Raw genomic sequence first — 19,804 nt, forward strand, 5'->3', positions numbered from 1 at the left:
GTACCCATTAGGGAAGGTCCATTAATTAATAATTATTATTAATTAAACACAAAGGGGGGAGTTGTCACATTTTTTGAATGGACCTTAACTTTTATGTATGGCACGTCATAGTTTCTAAAACCTCCCTCCCGCCTAAAAGTGTGGCATAATTAATGGACGATCCTTTAATGGGTGCAGAAATACCCATTTTTATGAAAAGTGGCTTAGCTCAATATGAGTAATTTGTTTACCCATTAATGAGTATCTTTTACCCATTAATGAGTAACTGTTACTCATTAATGGGGTAATAGTTACCCATTAATAGGTAACAGATACTCAATAATGGGTAAAAAACAAAAGGTCGTTTTGAGATTTCGGTTGTCAAATAATTGCAACACAGAAACCACCATCAATATAGCGCTATAACATGTTATAACTAGAAATACTCAGAGGGAGAGATGGGCGGAGAGAATGTTTTGAGCCAAATGAACTGTTAAAATCTGAGCCAATCGAACATTCCCAATAAAGTTTTTCTCATTCTTACATTCTCATTCTTACTAGAATTTCGACTAGAATGGAGTACATTAATCACTACTTGACTATCCTATTGGTCCCAAGCAAGTAGATTAACGTACCCTAGACGACATTCTAGTACTACACTATGTTTGTTTTGATTCGCTATGAAGGTTTGACAGATAAAATGAGGGGTTCGTGGATTTTCCCATGTTTCGAGGGGTACATCGATTAGCTTGGGACCGAAGATAGTACCAGAGCTGAGCCAAAAAGTTGAGCACGTTTCTTCGGGACCTTCTAGTCTTAGAGTTACCTCTATGCTAACACCATCTTTGGGTTGGAAACGTTTCCCCTATCCAATTTTTTTTAACGATCCTGCGCACCTCCAGGGGTGCAAAGGGCCTTTGTGAAAGATTTCCATCATGGGCGATTACTAAATTTGGCCTTGACCTGTGCCCAAGTCAAATTTCGGTCAAAGTTCTTAATTTCACTGTTTAGGCTCCGCCGCCAAGAGCCTCTGGGTCTGCTTCTGCTGCGATGTCCTGCTGGATTCTAGTCCAGTGCTTCCTCACAGATTTCGTTTCCACTCCGTCGTAGTGTATGGCCGACCCACCTCCACTTCCATTCACAAATTTCTGTCTCTCTCGGCTTCTGATGGCACAAACGATGAAGCTCGGAATTTGAGATCCAATTGTGGGGCCACCAGGCACGAATTATGTACCGCAGGCATCGGTTGATAAACACCTGCAGCTTCTGAGTGTTCTCCGCTGATACACATCATGTTTCACTGGCGTATAACAGCACAGACTCGAACGTTCGAGTTAAAAATTCGGTTTTTGGTGCTGAATCGCTCTCCATACATTTCGCAAACTGGCAAAAGCAGCCCTCGCCTTCTTAATCCGTGCATCTATGTCGCTCTTGGTGCCACCGTCCGACGCTATCTGGCTGCCAAGATATTGGAAACTTTCGACTTTCTCCACTGCCTGCCCAGCTACCGTGAAATTGGAACGGTTTTCCGTGTTGGCATCCAACGATTTGGTCTTGTTAACGTTGATGGTTAAACCTGATTCAGAGGAGCGTTCCACAAGGTCGTCGAGCTTACTCTGCATGTCAGAGCGCCGTTGTGCGAGGGGCACGCAATACAAAGTTGAAGTTAAAATGCAATCAAAAGTACTAAATGTAATTAATGCGTTTTGAAGTAGAACTGACTGTAATTAAAATTAACTATCCGTACTTAATGCAATTGAAAATGAAATTAATGTACTTCAATTACGAAAAGTCGACTGCAATTAATGGACTTAAAAAGTAGTTAATGTTCTACACTGTATAATTAATGTAATTAAAGCAGTAGTTAATGGAATTAATTTAATTACAGCCGTTGCTTCCGTCGGAGTTAAAGGTTATTGCGAGCCCCTAACCGTTGTGCTAATAACGCAACATCATCAGTCAAATTGAAGTCGTTGAGATGCTCCATGGTAATAGCATAGAGGTAACTCTAAGACTAGAAGGTCCCGAAATAACGTGCTCAACTTTTTGGCTCAGCTCTGGTACTCTCTTCGGTCCCAAGCTAATCGATTCACCCCTCAAAAATCCACTAACCCCTCATTTTATCTGTCAAACTTTCATAGCGAATCAAAACAAACATTGTGTAGTAGTAGAATTTCGACTAGAATGGGGTACGTCAGTCGATTTGCTTGGGACCAATAGGCTAGTCAAGTAGTGAGCCAATTTAAAATCGTTAGTTTCGTATTGCTTGTTGGTAATAGGCTGTCACAGCAACCCACGGTTCGGTACACGGTCAACGGCAACGATTACGATGAGGAACAGTAGGGGTGATAATATACATCCTTGCCTCACACCCGCGATTACCCAAATCGGATCAGACAAAGCTCCGTTGTGCAACACTCTGCATGTGAAAGCCTCGTACTGCGCTTCGTCGAGGTTGACGATCTTATCAGGGACTCCCTTGCGTCTCAGAGCGCCCCACAAGTTTACGTGGTTTAGTCAGTTGAAAGCTTTTTCGTAGTCAATGAATACCAAGTACAGGGACTTTTGGAACTCATTGACTTGCTCCAAGATGATGCGGAGCGTGAAAATATGTTCCACACAAGATCTTCCAGCACGGAATGCTGCCTGCTGTCGTCGGAGAGTCCCCTATCCGAGGATGCTGGTAATTTGCGTTCGAATGATGAGGAAAGAATAACCAACGTTTTGTTTATAAAAGTTGATCTTCTTTCCTTTATTTAACGTCGGTCTCTGTTCCGCAATCTAGTGCCAATCACCGACGGACATCGATTGGCATCCATTGACGGCAATTGAATGTGCAGGAAGGCAGCTTCCACACCTGCGTAGGATATCGCACCCATTCAACACACATGGGCCGGGACCAACGGCTTTACTTCCCTTCCGAAGGAAGACGTGACCAGAGATTTTTATGCCTCAGAAAAATCCCACCGACCTCGGCTGGGATTGAACCCAGACCCATTGGGGTGTTAGAAATCAGTCACGCTTACCACTACACCAAAAGCGCCGACATAAAAGTTGATAGTACTTTTTCAATTGTTGGTCTACAATATATTGAATTGGTTCCACTTTTTGATATTTGAAATATAGCGGGTATAGTGACAACGAGAACACGCAGCAATCGTCTATCAACTTCTTTGCCCTCGAACCACGACGGCGTACGGACGCATAGGTAATCTCTCAGGGGAACTCCCACAACGGACTTATTCTTTCATAGACACATGCGCACTTTGTTAAGGAATAAATACAATAATTTATTCATCACTTAGAATCCTAATTTTACATCTCTACGGAAACTACATACAAAACTTGGGTCATCTAAGGAGAAATGCTGTCATATAGCATCGTACACTTTACCTCCAGCAGTCGTTCATACTAGTTGCGTTCGTCAACGTGACCGTTGCTGAAGTTTATACACTTTTTTCATCTATCTACACAAAAATCTTCATCATCTCTTGACTCTCGAGTATCACTGGTTAAGTTCTCGCTAGCTTTCGTTTTACACAATAAATATGAGTCATCAATAAATACTACATCCAATACTAGAAGGTTCCGGGTCTTTAAAATCGTCCCCGAACCTGGTTGATCCAGTCTAGATAGTGAGCAACCTTGACGTAGACTCCGGGCACGTTAGCCTTACCGCAGCCAATACCCCAGGATACAATTCCGACGACCTGCCAGCTTCCGTTACGTTCGCAAACCAGTGGACCACCGCCATCACCCTTGCAGGCATCCTTGCCTTCCTCACCACCAGCACAGACGAAACCTGGATTCAAGTTGTAGCTGTAGCCAAGACGGGTCTGACGAAGCTGGTTCTGGCACTGCTGATGGTTGATGATCGGAACGTCGACTTCCTTGAGGATGTTCTGGTATTTGCCGTAGTCACCGAAGGCATCCTTACCCCAACCGGTCGTCCAGCAGCGTTGTCCAGAGAAGTCAGTGAATTTGTCCGGCAGACAGGCTGGCGAAATGTGCGGAGCGTTGGAGAGGTCCGCGGGGCGATCCATCTTCAGAATGGCCAGATCGTTGTCCAGCGTTCCGGCATAGTACTCGGGGTGAACCTGTACGGAGATGACGTCCCGTTCGATGTATGGGTAGAATTCAACGTCGTGGTTCACATCCCATTCGCCGAGGCGCACGCGGAGATCGAATCCGCTGTAACTGGATATGGTGAGAGAAGTTAGGTTAGGTTTGGTCAGTTGAAATAGTTAATTAACCAAAGAAGCTTACGTTTTGACACAGTGAGCAGCCGTGATGATGTACTGATTATCAATCAGGGTACCACCGCAGACGTAAACCGATTCCTTGGGGTCCTTCTTCAGGATAGCGACCTGCCATGGATATTCGCCGAATTCACTGTCACCATCGACATAGACTGGATTCTTGATGCGACCGTTGATGCCCTGGGCGTTGCGAACGCCGCACTTTCCAAGGTTTGCGTGAGTAGGTGGCTGTGGGGGGCGGTTAACTGGACGACGGCAGCAAACGTTACGCGATGGGCACTGCTGTGGACGAGCTCCATAGTATGCTTGACGCTGTCGAATGAAAATTTAATGGTTTCGTAAGCAACAGTAGGTTTAACATGGAGGTTATTCATGTGACCTGAAATGGTGGGTTAGTCACTTACCTTCTCAGCTGAAATAGATTTTTCCTGTACCTCAACCTGTTCACTGGGCACTGCCAGAGAGTCCGTAATTTCCTTGACTGGTTCCAGTTGGTCCGGAGCCGGAACGTCGGTGGATCGGCGACTACGTGGGAAGCTAACGATGTTACTACCTTCGGAATGTCCCGGTGGCGGTGTCGGAATATTCTGAGTAGGTGGAAGTCTTAAGTTACTATCTTGATAGTTCTGATACTGTCTACCGTAATGTACTCTGTTCTGATTGAGGGAGTCGGGTTGGTTTTGGGGATAGACCGACTGGTACTGGAAGTTACCGATCGGAGTTTGGGACTGAGGGAAGGAAACGTTTGCAGCTCTACCGATGTCGCTGGGATTGTAGTCTAGTTCAACGTCGGATGAGGATGCTGCGTCACGGTAGTATGGAGGTCGTGGTCCGTAGAATGGAGGTTTATTTCCATAGAATGGAGGTTGATTTCCATAGAATGGTGGTGGGCGTGGAGGGCCGCTAGGAATGAAAGAAGGTCCTGGTGGTCGGTTTATAATAGGACCAGATGGACCAGGGTAGTACGGACCAGGAGTGTGGATAGGTCCAGGAGGCTTCGTATAGATAAGCTCTGGTCCAATTGGGCCGAAGGATTGCGGTGGACCATGGATGAGAGGCGGTCCATGCGGAGGACGATAGATTGGCGGTGGTGAAGGGTAACCAAAGTGGTTGTGAACGTGATCGTGCTGATTGAAAACGTGCAAGATGTTTTGCTTTTTAGCGGCCAATAGATGCCCAACTTTCTGTACAACATTTGCAGTGGGAGTCAAATGGAGGTTGACGAGAGGTTTCACAACCTTATCGCCATACTCATCCTTGGTGACTTGAAGGGAAAATAAAGGATTTACATTGACCAACCCGAGATTGAGACCGTTCGCACCGATGGAACCAAAGTACGGGTTCCCGGCAGGGTTAGGCCCGTATGGGTTCAGTGGGTAAGAAGGGTACGGTAGACCAAAGGACACCCCAAAGGTAGGAACAACTTTCTTTCCACCTCCATCACCACCGTGGCCACCTCCCAAACGCTAAAACAATACAAGTAAACAAGGCATTTGTTTAGACAGTTTGTTGTCATAAGGCGTTTAAAGGCTGTTGAACTGCTGAAGTGGTCGTTCAGAGCTCAACAGAACGGGGCTTAGTCCGGTTCGTTGTTGTTGTTTTTTGTGAGCGAAGCCAAAGCTTATGTCAGAATGTATTGTTTTAGTGTTTGATTTAGGGTGGTTTGTTGAACTTTAGGGTGTTCTTTGTTTAGGTCCAGTGTCCGGTTTGGTCAACATTGCAACGAGGAAACGTACAAAGCGGTATGGTACAGATAACATCTATTTCAGCTACTAGGTTAACATGACCCGGGTTAGTGTGTGAGCGTTAGTGGTGGCCGAAACGGAGGTTAGGTTTTGAAATTTTGGTTGGCAGTTAGTACCATTAGAAGTAGGAAGGCAGTTCAAACTTACCGGTTCGATGTTAGCTTTGTCATCATTGTTGTCGGACTTTTTGGTAGCTGCAGCGGGAGAGGCTTCTCGCTTGGTAATCTTCTTGGCTGGCTCGGTAACGTTGGCGGATCGGGATTCAGCGGTTATGTTCTTTGGCGCTTGGACGATGGTCATAACTCCCTTGCTGTCGGTGATCACAACCTGTTCGGTGTCGGCTTGGATATCGGTTTTGAGGTTTCGGGGATCCAGAGGCAGGATGAGATCATCACGACGACCGACAACGTCCTGGGCTGGGCATTGGTCGTATGGAACGCATACACAATCCTCGTTGCGGTTGCTGAGCGCGTTGTTTCCACTGTACTGACCTCGGTTTCCGTTGTTGAATTGACCTTGGTTTGCGTTGTTGAACTGACCGTTGTTGATGGAGTACAGATTCTGGTTGAACTGACCATTGTTGCTACTGTACTGTCCGTTGGACTGTTGGCTGTACTTGTTGTAGTCTCCGCTGTAGCTATTCAGTCCGTTGGCGGGTCCTTTGACGTTCAGTTCCTTTTTGTAGAGATTCGGGTTGGATGCGTGGAAGGCTCCCTGGCTGGATTGATAGTTGCTGCTGCTCAGTCCATTGTACTTGTTGTTGTTGTTGATGTTGCTACCGCTGCCAGCATTGTCGGTAGTGTACGAACCGTAGACGGTGTTTTCTGAGCTTCCAAATGTGGCTGGGCCTTGACTGTAGTAGTTATTGGATCCACCGGTAGGCTTGGATTGCGAGGCGTAGCTTCCGAGCTGTTGTCCGTATCCGTTGTTGTTGTTGTTGTTGCTGTTTGCAGAACCTTTCAGCTCCTGGTAGTCGAAGTCCTTGCCACCAAGTGGGTTGAATCCACCAGAGCTAAAGCTACCGGAGTTTCCGTACTCGGCGCTGGATGAATATAGATTGTTGCTAGACGAAGAGCTTCCACCGACAACCGATCCGGTGATTACGTCCGTTGACAGTGGAATAGGATTGGTCACGATAGTCTTTTCGCTGTTTCCTCCCTCGATGTGATGGTAGTGGTGGTGGATGTGCTGCTCAATGGGAGATTTCACTAAAGAGGGTCCGTCACCGATGATGACGCCTGGTGGTTTGTTGGGATTTTCAAATTCGTACGGTATGCCACCGCCTTCGTAGATGGGACCTAAGGGTTTGGAGGGGTAGGATGAAAAGGAACCGGATTGGCCGGAATAGGAACCACTGAACGAGGAACTACCTTGGAAGGAATTGGGTCCGCCGTAAGGTGGCTGCTGGGAGGAGAAGCCAACCTTTTGCTGAGGACGGTTAGGAAGTGGCATGGGTTGTGGTGGTCCGTATGGACCTTGGTGAGGTTTCTGCTGGGGTGGTCTTGGGACATATTGTGGACCTTGGGAAGGGGGACCGGGTGGGCCACGGATTGGGATGGTGGCGATGGGGCGACCGACTGGTTTCAGAGCCACGGGTTGAGCGTAGATAAGGTTCTGAGGGTTCAGGTACGGACGTCTACCGTCGACGAGTTCTCCGTCACACTGCATCAACCCAAGGGCGCAGAGTTTTTCTTTGATAATGTTCCGGGCTTCAACGTCATCGGAGTTTTGAATGGCTTGCATAACCGATGGGTCGGTATAGATTTCGTCAAAACCTTCAAGGCTTCGACCCTGACGTCCACTGTCGAGGATGTAGTTTATGATGTCATCGTCAGCGACTTCTGTCACGTTTTGGCTGCCTTCCTGGCGTTTCTCGCGGATCAGATCTTCCATAAAGGCCTCTCCGCTGTTCAACCAGTTCCATTCGTCGGCGTTGGTGGCCGCTATAGCCATCAGCACCACCAGTGCAGCGGTGGTTATGAGATTCATATTGTGTCTGTAAAAGGTAGAGATATTGGTAAATGATTAGCTTGTTTCAAGGTTCAACGAACGCCCGGAACCCATCACTGACCCAGTTTTGGAAAAATTATCACATTCATATACTTGTTTGGGTACCCCAATTTCCAAGCAACGGTTACCTAACCCAAGCCCCAGTGAGCCTGTTTCGGCATTATGGCATTCATTCAACCCCATAACTCAGTACAGTCTTCGCGGGGTGCTCGGCCATTACCCCGTTGCTCTCGACTGCATCTTCCGAGGAACCAAAACAGACTCGAAGAAAACTCGAACAAAATGAGATAATAGCCCCTTCTTCTGCATTCAATACCCGTCGTGTATGGCAACCAAGCGTAATGTCATTATTTCCACCTGGTTCGTCATAGGCCGTTCCCCGTCAGGCCTCCCTTGGCAGCATCCCTTAACGTTGCACCGGCTTTATTATATGCCTGCGCAAAAAACCAGTTCTGCACCGCAACCTACAAACTGACAAGCCAATCAGGAAGAGTACGTACAAAAGTGCCAACGATTGACGAGATACACCAAGAGCAGTTCCAGGCCAAAAAGCAAAAAAAAAAAAATGACTCTTTGAATCGACCTTCTCCGAATTGAATGAAACTTTGCAATTATTCACACCTGTGCTGAGATTCGGCCATTTTGAATTAGTACCATTATTAATTAATCATTATTGAATTATTTAAGTTTAAAAATTTAACCAAAAGTTGATGTTCTAAGGTTTTTATAAGTTTTTTGGCAACAAATTAATAATTTTTTTTGAAAAAGGACATTTTTTACATAATTATGTTTCGAGTAGTTTTTTTTTTTAAATATTTGAAATAATTTACCGTGTATTTTTTTTTCCAAGAAAGAATTCATTTTGCCCTACAACTTTGTCTCAGACGTCATTTAGATTAGAGATAATCGTGCTACATTTATTGAAAAATAGGCAAATTTTTATACAAATTTAATTTGAATGATTACCCTAATAAACAAATACCATAAACGAACTGTATCCCTGATGGGTAAAATATCTCACAAATGGTTTGTATGATACCCTGAATACGTCGTTAAGCTCTCTTTTATGGTTATCTTTATTAGGGTACCCATAACAAACAATTAATCATATTGTCGAGCAGTTTTGGGACGATCTGTTTTCAGCGAATAAATTCCAAAAAATCTAGCTCAGCATAAATAAGACACTATTTTCCCGAGGTTCTAGGAGATTTGTTTTCTTCAAAATATTGCTCCATGGCAAAGTTCGAGTGGTAGGAAACTTCATTTAAAACTGCTCGAATGATGTGATCCAATAGGCAAAGTTTCTTGCAAATCGGAGAAGTTCGAGTCTGATCGATTTGTCATTTGGCGTGGAACTGCTCACCAATCTTTCACTTTTACTTTTATGCCGCCATGCCAACCAACAGCGGAAAGTTTTCCTCATGTGACGGAAAACAATGGCGATTGTTTCGCAGATCAAACAGTGCCCATTAATCTATCGCTTTTAGAAATGCGACTTCCCGAAGCGTGACAAATTTAGTTTCAAATTGCTCGAACCCTACAACGGCGGTCCTAATCGTGGTCAACGGCTGCTTTATTTGTCTCGAGATTTGTCACTTCTTGATGCAACGCCACCACAACCAACAGCAGCAGCAGCAGCAGCACCTTGTGGGCGGCGGGAATAATGGGGTCGTGCCAACAACCACAATTGCATCACAAAGCGTAAAGTGTAAACAAAAGTTACGCTGCTAATAGATGTTTGCGAATAAGGTCCGAAGGAGGAGATGAAGGAGCGGTGCGCTGATTTCGTTGACCTCCAAATCGTTGAACGAGCGCTGGAAGATGCGTCATCGGCCGAATCGGCAAACCGTGCTCAGCGTGTTTACCGTTGTTGGTTTGGTCGTGGGAAGTTTTTTTTTTTCTTTCTTCGTTGGTGCTGACTGTTGAATGGACGGCTGAGTGTCGCTAATGAAATTGAGAGTGAGTTTTTTTAATGTTGATTTGTTTATTTGGATGGGTTTGGCGAAAAAGGTTGCTGGCCTTGTGGGCGACGTTACGTCGCAGTAGGTACCGTTTGTAGCAATACTGAGATCAGCTGGTTATGAACAGAGCTTGCGGTTTTGGATGTTATGTCACGAGTCGACCATATTGGAGATTTAGGTTATTTCGAGAGTGACAGCTCTGGATCCTTGTTTGAGGTTATATGAACTTCACATACGTAGTTCAATATTATGTGTCTGAATTATCACACTTAATTTGGTTTTGAAAAATTAGTCTTCCTAGCTTGACCCTGTTAGACTTTTCTGAATTTGTAGGGCTATCATATAACCATACCATGAAAAAGCTGTGAAGTTATGTGTTTTATTTATAATTTCCTATAATAATATAGAAACATTTCAATGAAGATATTTAAAAGAACCCGTAAGCACATAACAATGGCTACAATTGTAATGATTTTGATGCAAACCATGACGTAAAATAACTCGAAATCGCTTAAATGTCCTTAACATAACTAAAACTGACTATTAATAACCAAAACAATCGAACTCCCACTGTCTGGCAGTGGTATTATGGATAAAATCTGCCTGCAATCAATTCTTATGAATGCAAGAAGCTTGAACATGGGAGTTGGAAGGTGGCAGCTCTACCGTAGCAATAAAAGTAGGGTAGGATGGTGCAAAACGCACCGTTTAAGCAAAATCGTCAATTGCTGGCGTATGGAAGCTAAAATCAAGAAGAAAGTAATGGTGTTTGGTTCATTACCATGTTTTCTACGAAGATCAAGTGATTTCGAACTACAGAACGATGCATTTTCATGATTTTCAAGGTATTTTATAAATTGGTTCCAATATGATAGCGGGGCAAAACGCCTGATTCATGGTGATCTGACGCCTGATGATTATTCCTTTATGTTACATCAGAAATAAGGTCGCAATAGAGTGTTAAACTGTGATTCATTAAGTAAAACATCTAAAAAATATACGAAAAGTGAATTAGTTCAATTTTTGCGATATATGCTGTTAAAAGCTTAATTTGAAGTCGACGATTTTAACAACTGTATCATATTTTGCACAAAACGCTATTTTTTAAGGGAATCAGTAGGTCAATATATGATTTTATGATCAAGAATCATTTGCGAAACCTCCAGTTGAAAACAAACACAATTCGTTACCCGGAAAATGCATCTGAGGAAAAGTTATCGCTGTTTTTCTATAAGTGGGCATTTTACCCCAGGGGTGCATTATGGGCTGTTCTCCCTTACATTTCAAGAACGCAAGCATTCCGAAGCTATTTTCACACACGATTAGCCCCGCTACAATACATTATCGATGCTGTTCCGTTGATAATGTACTAAAACTTTCAATCAAGCAGTAGTGCATCACATGACTGACGCGTATTCAGGCTGTGTTCCATTTGGTGAGTTTCCACTTACATTTGACACTACGAAAATAAATTATAATGTTCGAAATTACCTCAGTTGTTGATCATCCGATTTTCGAGAAGTTGTTTGTCAAAATTGATTCCTGGTCTGTCAGAAATTAGTCTGGTATAATAGCAGGTTTATTTGAAAATTTTCCATCTGTCAAATTTAAGTGAAAATTCACCAAATGGAACGCACCTTTAGCATAGAGGTAACTCTAAGGCTAGAAGGTCCCGAAGAAACGTGCTCAACTTATTGGCTCAACTCTGGTATTCTCTTTGGTACCAAGCTAATCGATGCACCCCTCGAAACATAGGAAAATCCACGAACCCCTCATTTTATCTGTCAAACTTTCATAGCAAATCAAAACAAACATAGTGTAGTACTAGAATATTGACTAGAATGGGGAACTTTAATCGATGTACTTGGGACCAATAGGCTAGTCAAGTAGTGAGCCAATTTAAAATCGTCAGTTTCTACCGGTTGGCTTTAGTATGTTTTAAAATGGTTTTCTCAAATTAGATGGATAAATCCTATAGAGGAAAGAGGAACGAAACTGAGCGTTACTACGCGTTATTTGGAACAGACGGCACCAAATGCAATGGAGAGGAATTTGATATTTTTTACTTAATGAACTTTTCAACACCACTTCTGCACTTTAAAATTAAAAAAAAAACAAAATTTTATATTTATATCACAAGAACGAAAACAAGGCGACAAAACAAAAACACGTCATTTTCACAGCGCGGCCTACTTCGATCTCATCTCTTAATTGCAAAGAATGGTTCAGTAAAATCACAAATTGATCATTACCGTTGCCAACAACGGGAAGGCATTGTAGTACTAAAATTTACTTCAATCATCTCTAAAACGCTAAAGGTCCCAATGTGATATGAAAATATTTCAAAGTCCTAAATACTTCAAAATAGCTTTGACTATTACCATACGCCTTTTTAATAGAAACTAAGCGATCGATTCAACCTTTGGTGATGAATGGGAGAACGTCGAAAAGAGTGTTGTGAGCAGAAATTTCTGCCGTGAGACATAGGAAGCGGAACACCTTTTTTCATTTTCCTGATAAATTGATTAATCAGAGATGCTCCAAAACTTGATATACAGTTGAAAAATTTAATTCTGTATCGATTTCGTCCGTATCCTGCTGGTGTTCAAGAATATTTTTGTTGAGAAAAAATGAAAATAAGAATAGTGCCTTAGTGGTTATGATCTTCCGGATTTCTTGTGTGTACATAGTTTGAGTGCAAATTAGTTCAGATCAGTGGAAAATCATAAAAAAAATAAGACAATTACCGATGGAAATTGGCAAGATGTTGAATGAAAAATGCTTTAATTTGTGTTGTGAAAAATTCTTATTGGGATGTAAACAAACGGTTTGGTTGACGTTTCCTCCCGAACTCACGGGGTGCACTCTACGTTGGTGGTACATTAAAAGGCCTATTAAAACAACAAATCAAGGGTGAAATTTCAACTAGCCGCATCTGATATTGTAAACAAAGATTCAAACGTCAATTTTTCGAAACTCTGCTGCTGTTTTGTGTTTCGACAAATTGACGCTTGAGTCTTTGTTTACAAAATCAAATCCGGCTATTTAAAGCTTCACCACGGAGATTGAAAAAAGGACAATGCGTCACTTTTTGGCATATTATCGTCAGCTTAAAAGCACAACAGGATAATTCGAGCAGTTCCGGAATACTATTAGGAAAGTGGGGGGTAAAATGACTTGACCTAAGTGCTTAATCATCAAAGTATTAACCAGGCATGCAGGCTTTTCCATTAATGCATTTTCCATTTAAGTTTATGATTTCACCGCTAAAAAAACCATTTGTTCATTTTACCCCTGCTATGCTTCAGAAATAGATGCACACAATTAATCATATTGTCGAGCAGTTTTGGGACGACCTTCTACACACTAATCCAGGCCTCCATCGTTCGGCAAATTTTGACTACAGAACTGTTCGGTATAACAATGAAAAATCCAATTATTAGAAAATTCATTCTGAACTTGTACAGAATTTGTTCAGTCTACCCCATTTATTGATAAAAAATAAAATTTAGAAATTTTCTGGATTTCTCACGTCTAACGATCATTTGACAATTTTACCGACTTGTTCTGCTGTTCAAAAACCCGATAAATTCCTACCGACTTCGATGATCTGAATTAAGTGTGTACCAGTGATTTCAAGAAAATGAAGCAATCCTACATTCAAAATATTGTTCGACGGCAAAGTGGTACGAAACGTCATTTTTAATCACTCGAATGATGTGCTCAATCAGGTAATTTTAGGATTACATTTTACCAGAGATTTCCGGAAAATGAGGTCACCAATTGCAATGTTTTTAGGGATAGCATAAATAAAACCCTGCTTTCTAGAGGTTCTAAAAATGCCAAACATAAAATTATGTTCCACGGTAAAGTCTGAGTGATAGCAAATGTAATTTTAAACTGCACAAATGATGTGATCAATTGAATGCTTGCCAATCAAGATAAATTCATAAGTACACACGTTCGCTAACTGAAACATTTTTACTTAAATATAACTTAGCCAGCGGCATTCCCTATCTAAAATGCGTTTCATGTGTCAAATCATATACCAAATGTATTTAAATGTATTTAAAATCGATTAGTCGATCCATTAGACTTGAAAGTAACCATTAATGACTGCAATTTCAACCAAATTGAAGAAAAGTGGCCTAACCAAGGGGTAAGTCACTCAGCCCATTGTTCCGAAATTATATTCGGCACAGCTTGGGCACATCCATCGGCACACCTTTGGCATACCTTCGGCACAATCTCTTAGGCATTGGATTGTTGTAAATAAAATGGGAGCACTGCTGGATAACTGTCATTGAAGTTATTCACAATATTACGTGCTGTTTGATTGTATGTTCAGGAATATCCTCTAATTGTACCTTCCTATACCAGAGGAACTCAGACCAGCAGTTTACTTGTAGATCTAAATACAAACTTTAGGTGCTAGAGTGGGCTCAAGAGAATGAGGAATTAATCAGACACCATTAGTACCCAAGAGATGAAGCAGCCTCTGGCTGAAAGTATCGCTAATAAAGATAACCTTAACCTAACCATTAGTATCCTTAACTCAAATAATGCTGCAACTCACACAAAACAAACTACAGAAGTCTATTCATCATCCTCTATAGTCAGTCTCCTACAATGTTTGTCACTGTTTCTAACTCTTTCCAGTCGCTGATAGACCGTTGCTTTTCACATCACGAAAGGCTAGGTTTCTAGTCTGCCTTTGAGGGCATTATAAAACCCTCAAACACAGGACTTTTATTATCACATGAACACAAAATACCCTTTTGCACACCCGCCACTTCTCGCGTCATCCTCAATCCGATTTATGCTTGCGATTTCAAACCAAAACATTCAAGAAATGCCGGATTGCCGGGATGGGTATTTTACAAACAATCGCAGCTAGCTCTATGACCGGCACAATCGGCACACTTGCAGCACACTGACAAAAAAGATGACTCAAGATTGGTGTGCGGAGTGACATACCCCTTGGGTTTAACTCATTAATGGGTAGTATATTTACCCATTTCATGAGTAGTTTTTGTTATTCAATATCAAAATTGGTGAAATTTTACTCACTAACACTCGGAACAAGATACCTCCTGCAAAATGTGTAACAGCAAAATGGGAATGTTTAAAAAATCATTGCTCATATATAGGATAAATTTTTTAAGTGTGTAGTTTCAAATTGCATCAATAGATTTGAAACTCGCCAATAAATGACTAAGCTATGAGTTATTGCAAGTTTGCCGTTGCAATTTTTTTCCGGAGGCATCATATTTGGAGTGTTAATGTGTACTTCCAAGTTAGCGTGTGAACACTTTTTAGAGGTAAAGGTGCTTTAACTGAAACTTCATTCAGACCAGCGGGCTTTCAGAGAAAGTACGTTTCAGTCGAAAGTTTTTTTTTTCAGTTATGGGGTGTTTACATCTGTGAGGATTTGCTAGCGCTAGTGTACTAGCCAATTAGCACGAATTTCAGTTGCTGCTGAAATCTCATGCTGGTAGACACTGATGCCCTGTTTACATTACGCTAGTGAAATAGCATAAGCTTAAACACCCCATTAGTGAACGTGTTTTGTCTCACTGCTCTGGCTGTAATAAACTGAAGAGACTGCATCGGAACAAAGAGGTCACTTGTCAAAATTGAAACAATCGAATATCTGTCAAAGTTTTGGAAAAGTTATTCTAATTGAGCAGGAAACCAGCCAGTTTGTTTATGTCAATTTAGTCTCGTTATTTTAAACCATTTAAACTGAAAATAATGTCATTTTAGACCAACAGCATTATTCAGGGTGTAGACCTCAGGTTTACCCAAACAAACATTGAAAGCCAAATTAAACCTTATTCAAGAAAGCATCTTCAGCTGAAATTTTTCTTATTAAGTTTTTGTCAGCTCGATTTATTTGTGGGGTTGTTTGTTAATAAACAAATTTTGTTGAGCTGTCAATGATTTGCACTTGTTGGTGCCTGAAAGCCAATTTGCTGTCAAATCCAAGCTGATTGGTTGGTTTGACAGTGGCAATCATGGAATAAAAAATAAAAACAGAAGGCTAACAGAAATCTCACTGGCAGTGATGCCGGAATGAATGTTGACGTCAATGGCGTTGTTAATTGTTAACAGCAGAGTGAGATACTCGATTGCAAAGACCCATTTCGAGTTGGTGCCTGGGACGAAACTTGACAATAGGGTAGCGTTTTAGAGCCAATTTGCTGTCAAATCCGAACCAGTTGCTGATTGGTCGATTTGACAGTAGCAATCGTGAAATAAAAGGGACAGAGGGATCACATCAACCTGACTGGCAGTGATGCCGGAATTAATTTTGACATCAATGTCGTTGTTAATTGGTAACGGAAAGTTGAAAAATGGAGTGCATGGCGTGTTTAAAGCAATGGATATTGTTTTTTGTTTATGGTTGTTTTTATTGTGTTAAGCAAAAAGGATGTACAAGGTGCTCAACTGCTTAAAGGTCCGAAATAAATTCCAAATTTAAATATAAAAATCATTCTGCAATCCTGGAATTATTGGTCAACTCCGTCAAACACTATCCACTAATATTCGAAGGGCTTCTTAATGTTTTTGATGAATTAAAAAACACTAAGAAGAGTGAGAAGCTGGATTGTCAAGTCCCATCTCGGGTTAGTGCAGCACTTGCCATTTTTGACATATCGGTGCATAATTTTACTCTGGCCCATCTGGTAGGTTATCATCAACATTTCAAAAGGGTGAAATTGTCTTTGTAAACAATGGTTTTAGTCGGCAATTTCTAGCGCATAAAATCTTACACATGCAAAGTAATTACACCATCAGGTAGAGGAATGTTTCCTCTATCAACTGACATCTTTAATTTGCAGGTTGTGAGCTTTTATTTGCAAGAAATCGGTGGTTGAAGACATTGTTTACAAAAAACAATTTTACTCTAATGAAATGTTGGCCGGAATTGATCGATTCTCCCCAAGTAACCATCAAGCCCGCTAATTCAAAATGTACAATATAATGCTGATATATGGTTACTATAACACTTTAAAGCCGTATATTGCAAAAAAAAAGGCCCTTATCGGGCTATCAACGGGCTTCGTGGTTCCTTGGGGAGAATCGACCAATGTTCATTTTACAGTATTCCAGGAAAGGAATTGAGCAAGATGGAAATTTTGGAATGCTTTCCTGCTAAACCCACCAATTAATTTTTCACACATTTAGTTATGAAATTGTATGACAGCATACTTTTTTTACGGCCAGTCCATATTGAAGAAATGTGTCCCATGAAGAAATGATACTTCGTCACGTTAAATACATGATACAACTTTTGAAAAAAATCATTAAATCCTGTGAGAATCGTTTTACTCCTAGGTATATTTTACACCATGCTCTTCAATTCAATATCAAATATTTCAAATGAACTCAGTGATTTTCAAAATTCATCGTTTGTTTAAATTATTAAGAGAATTGTATTTAGGTTATAGATTTAAATGCTCGTTGGAGTTTTAATCTATAAACACGACCTTCATAAGGCAAAAGAATGAACGGCATGTTAGAAACTGTAAATAAATGTAATAATCTGGATGCAGACAGTACATTACGACTGTTGTTCGGATCAAGAGACTTCAATGAGCGCAAGTGACGAACCGTGGAATTTTGACGAGAAGTACCTCATTGCAATAAACCTTCACTTTTTCTTATTCACACTCACTTTACTACCATGGTACTATTTAACGATACCATCAACAAATAATTAAAGAAGCTTTATCTCACTAAAAATAATCGAAGAAGGTACCACACCGGAACGGAGAGCAAAAGATGCTACCTTTTTGTACTTTAAATTACCAAACAAACGAAAACATAAATATCCTACTTCCGTCCCCCGCCCGGCCAAACACAATAGCACAATGGACCCACAGTCGTTCAAAATTTATTCAAATTGTATATCGTGAGACTTTTCCCTTGACGATGTAGCAATAGTAACTTACCCCCCCGCTACATCACTCTCTCCCCAACCACACCGTGCCGATCTTAAGCAATGATATAACCATACTCAAGCCTGCTGCAACTCCCATTTACAACACGTTTGTGAAAAAGGTGCACTTCTGTGCGTGTGTGTGGGAGGACCACGGCAAAACTGTCTCGCCACAAACAGTCGGAGTGTTATGCAATCGATGCGATCATCGATCGCTACGGTGGTGTCCTAGTTTCGAGCCGTACTTCATCACTTCACTCAGGCTCGTGAGTAATTCTGGTCCAATTGCATAATTCGCCAGTCACACTCTTCCTTCATCACTTCATCAAATCGTCCGCACAGATAACTCCTACGGCAGTCCTTCGTGGGTCCAATTATCAGTTCTTGGCAATCATTTTCCACCACATCACTCCTGATCACACTCTGATAATAGCATTCCCCCTTTGTGCTCCAACAAAAGCGAATGGGACTAACCTTTTGCGAACGAAGCACTCGTTTTTCGTTGTCTCACAATTATTATGTAAAAATCAATCAGCACCACCAGCTTCAGCTGAATTTCCTTTCCACTTTCTTGGAAGGGTTTTGAGTTTTTTTTTGTTTTCACTCTCGATAGTCCGTAACGATTTCGTTCTATAAATGTTGTTCGATGCACATCACACTCGGTACTGAAGTTCAATTTCACCCAACGGACTATTATATAGAATTCCTCCGCCTGCACTCGGTTTGGGTGGAAAACCGCCTGGCTGTGGACGAATTTTAACCGGAGCCACTTCTTCGGGCGATGCTTGGAGCTGAGAAATATCCAGCGAGCGAGAGAGGGACTTGCACGAATAAAAGAGCATAGGCTTGCTTGCAACGGTCGACGACGGTTGGGAAATGGGGGGATGATGCTGCAGATGTGGTGGAAGAATCAAAACGAGCATGATGCCGTAGTGGAGCATGGGTGGTGGAGTGGGTTTGTTTGCTTTCCCTCTCTGTCGGGCACATAATCATACCGGGTCGATGCTGTGGCTGCGTTTGTTACTCAGAGTAACACAAACTCCAGATGACGCGATTTTCTGCGACTTGGCCAGACAGCAGTGGCTGTCCGTGGGTAGATGTTGTCTATCAGGATACCGGTGGGGCAACCAACCAGATGATCGTCTTGTTTAACAAGATTTTGCTGCGCTTCCTTATACAATTCCGGCAAGCTTCCAGTTGAGGGTTGTAGAGTAAAAGATTCGCTTTTCTTTTACCTTGAAGTCAATAGTCGTCCGTCGGGAGAGGGATTTGGATGATGTGATCTACCCGCCAATCTACCCGTCCCCAGAAGCATGTTGACGACCGTGCCAAAATCCCTAACATGGGAAGAAGCGATTACGTTTAAGTTATTTTTACATCAAGTCGCTTTCTTCGGTTTCTTTTTCCTCTTTTTCAGCAGTGGTGCTACTTCATTTGCTGCTGCATACATGTGCTTGTGATTACATGACTTTTGTGATTCATACTGATCATACGGATAAAGGTGGTGATGGCAGCGATGCTGGTGGTTGTTGTGATTGTCAATTTTCCAGTGTGCCGTTTTTCGCCGAATAATCTGACGCACGTGCTTGCTCGTGTGTTGTGTGCGTTAGTTACATGGGCGGGTCTCTGATAGGAAATTGGCCTAATTTTTGGAGTTTATATGGACACGACAGGTGTTAGTGGCAAACCGAATGAAGCCAATTCGATGTCGATGCGGTGATACATTTTACGGTTCAGTTTTCAACATCTAAATCCAAACAGCGATGAAATATTAATCGATCCAGTTTTCTTCAAACAGTCTATGTGATGATGGTGTTTCTCTTATCTAATTGTAATGTGTTTTAACATAGTACTTATTATGGGTAAAAGTAATAAATGATCGAAGTTTTTTAACGCTTAGCTTAC

The 19,804-nt window shown here is 41.9% G+C and overlaps 1 protein-coding gene across 4 annotated transcripts; it reads right to left on the bottom strand.

Annotated features, from left to right (window-relative positions):
- Positions 1-3,244: 3,244 nt before the first annotated feature.
- Positions 3,245-18,500, bottom strand: LOC135714336 (uncharacterized protein DDB_G0292186). Of its 4 annotated transcripts, XM_065237672.1 has the most exons (6): positions 18,374-18,500; positions 7,354-7,979; positions 6,131-7,281; positions 4,643-4,825; positions 4,246-4,550; positions 3,245-4,176 (listed from the first exon to the last, which is right to left on the bottom strand). In XM_065237672.1, the coding sequence occupies exons 2-6, from the start codon at positions 7,970-7,972 to the stop codon at positions 3,576-3,578; spliced, it is 2,859 nt and encodes a 952-aa protein (XP_065093744.1). In that variant the 5' UTR covers positions 7,973-7,979; positions 18,374-18,500; the 3' UTR covers positions 3,245-3,575. The 4 variants fall into 4 exon arrangements, with proteins under 4 accessions (XP_065093744.1, XP_065093743.1, XP_065093742.1 ...); XM_065237671.1 differs by having other exon boundaries at positions 6,131-7,979; XM_065237670.1 differs by having other exon boundaries at positions 4,643-5,704; positions 6,131-7,979.
- Positions 18,501-19,804: the final 1,304 nt, after the last annotated feature.

The sequence above is a fragment of the Ochlerotatus camptorhynchus genome, unplaced genomic scaffold, assembly GCF_037179485.1.
Source record: "Ochlerotatus camptorhynchus isolate MF236.1 unplaced genomic scaffold, CSIRO-AGI_Acam_v1.1 ptg000639l, whole genome shotgun sequence".
Classification (NCBI taxonomy): domain Eukaryota; kingdom Metazoa; phylum Arthropoda; class Insecta; order Diptera; family Culicidae; genus Ochlerotatus; species Ochlerotatus camptorhynchus.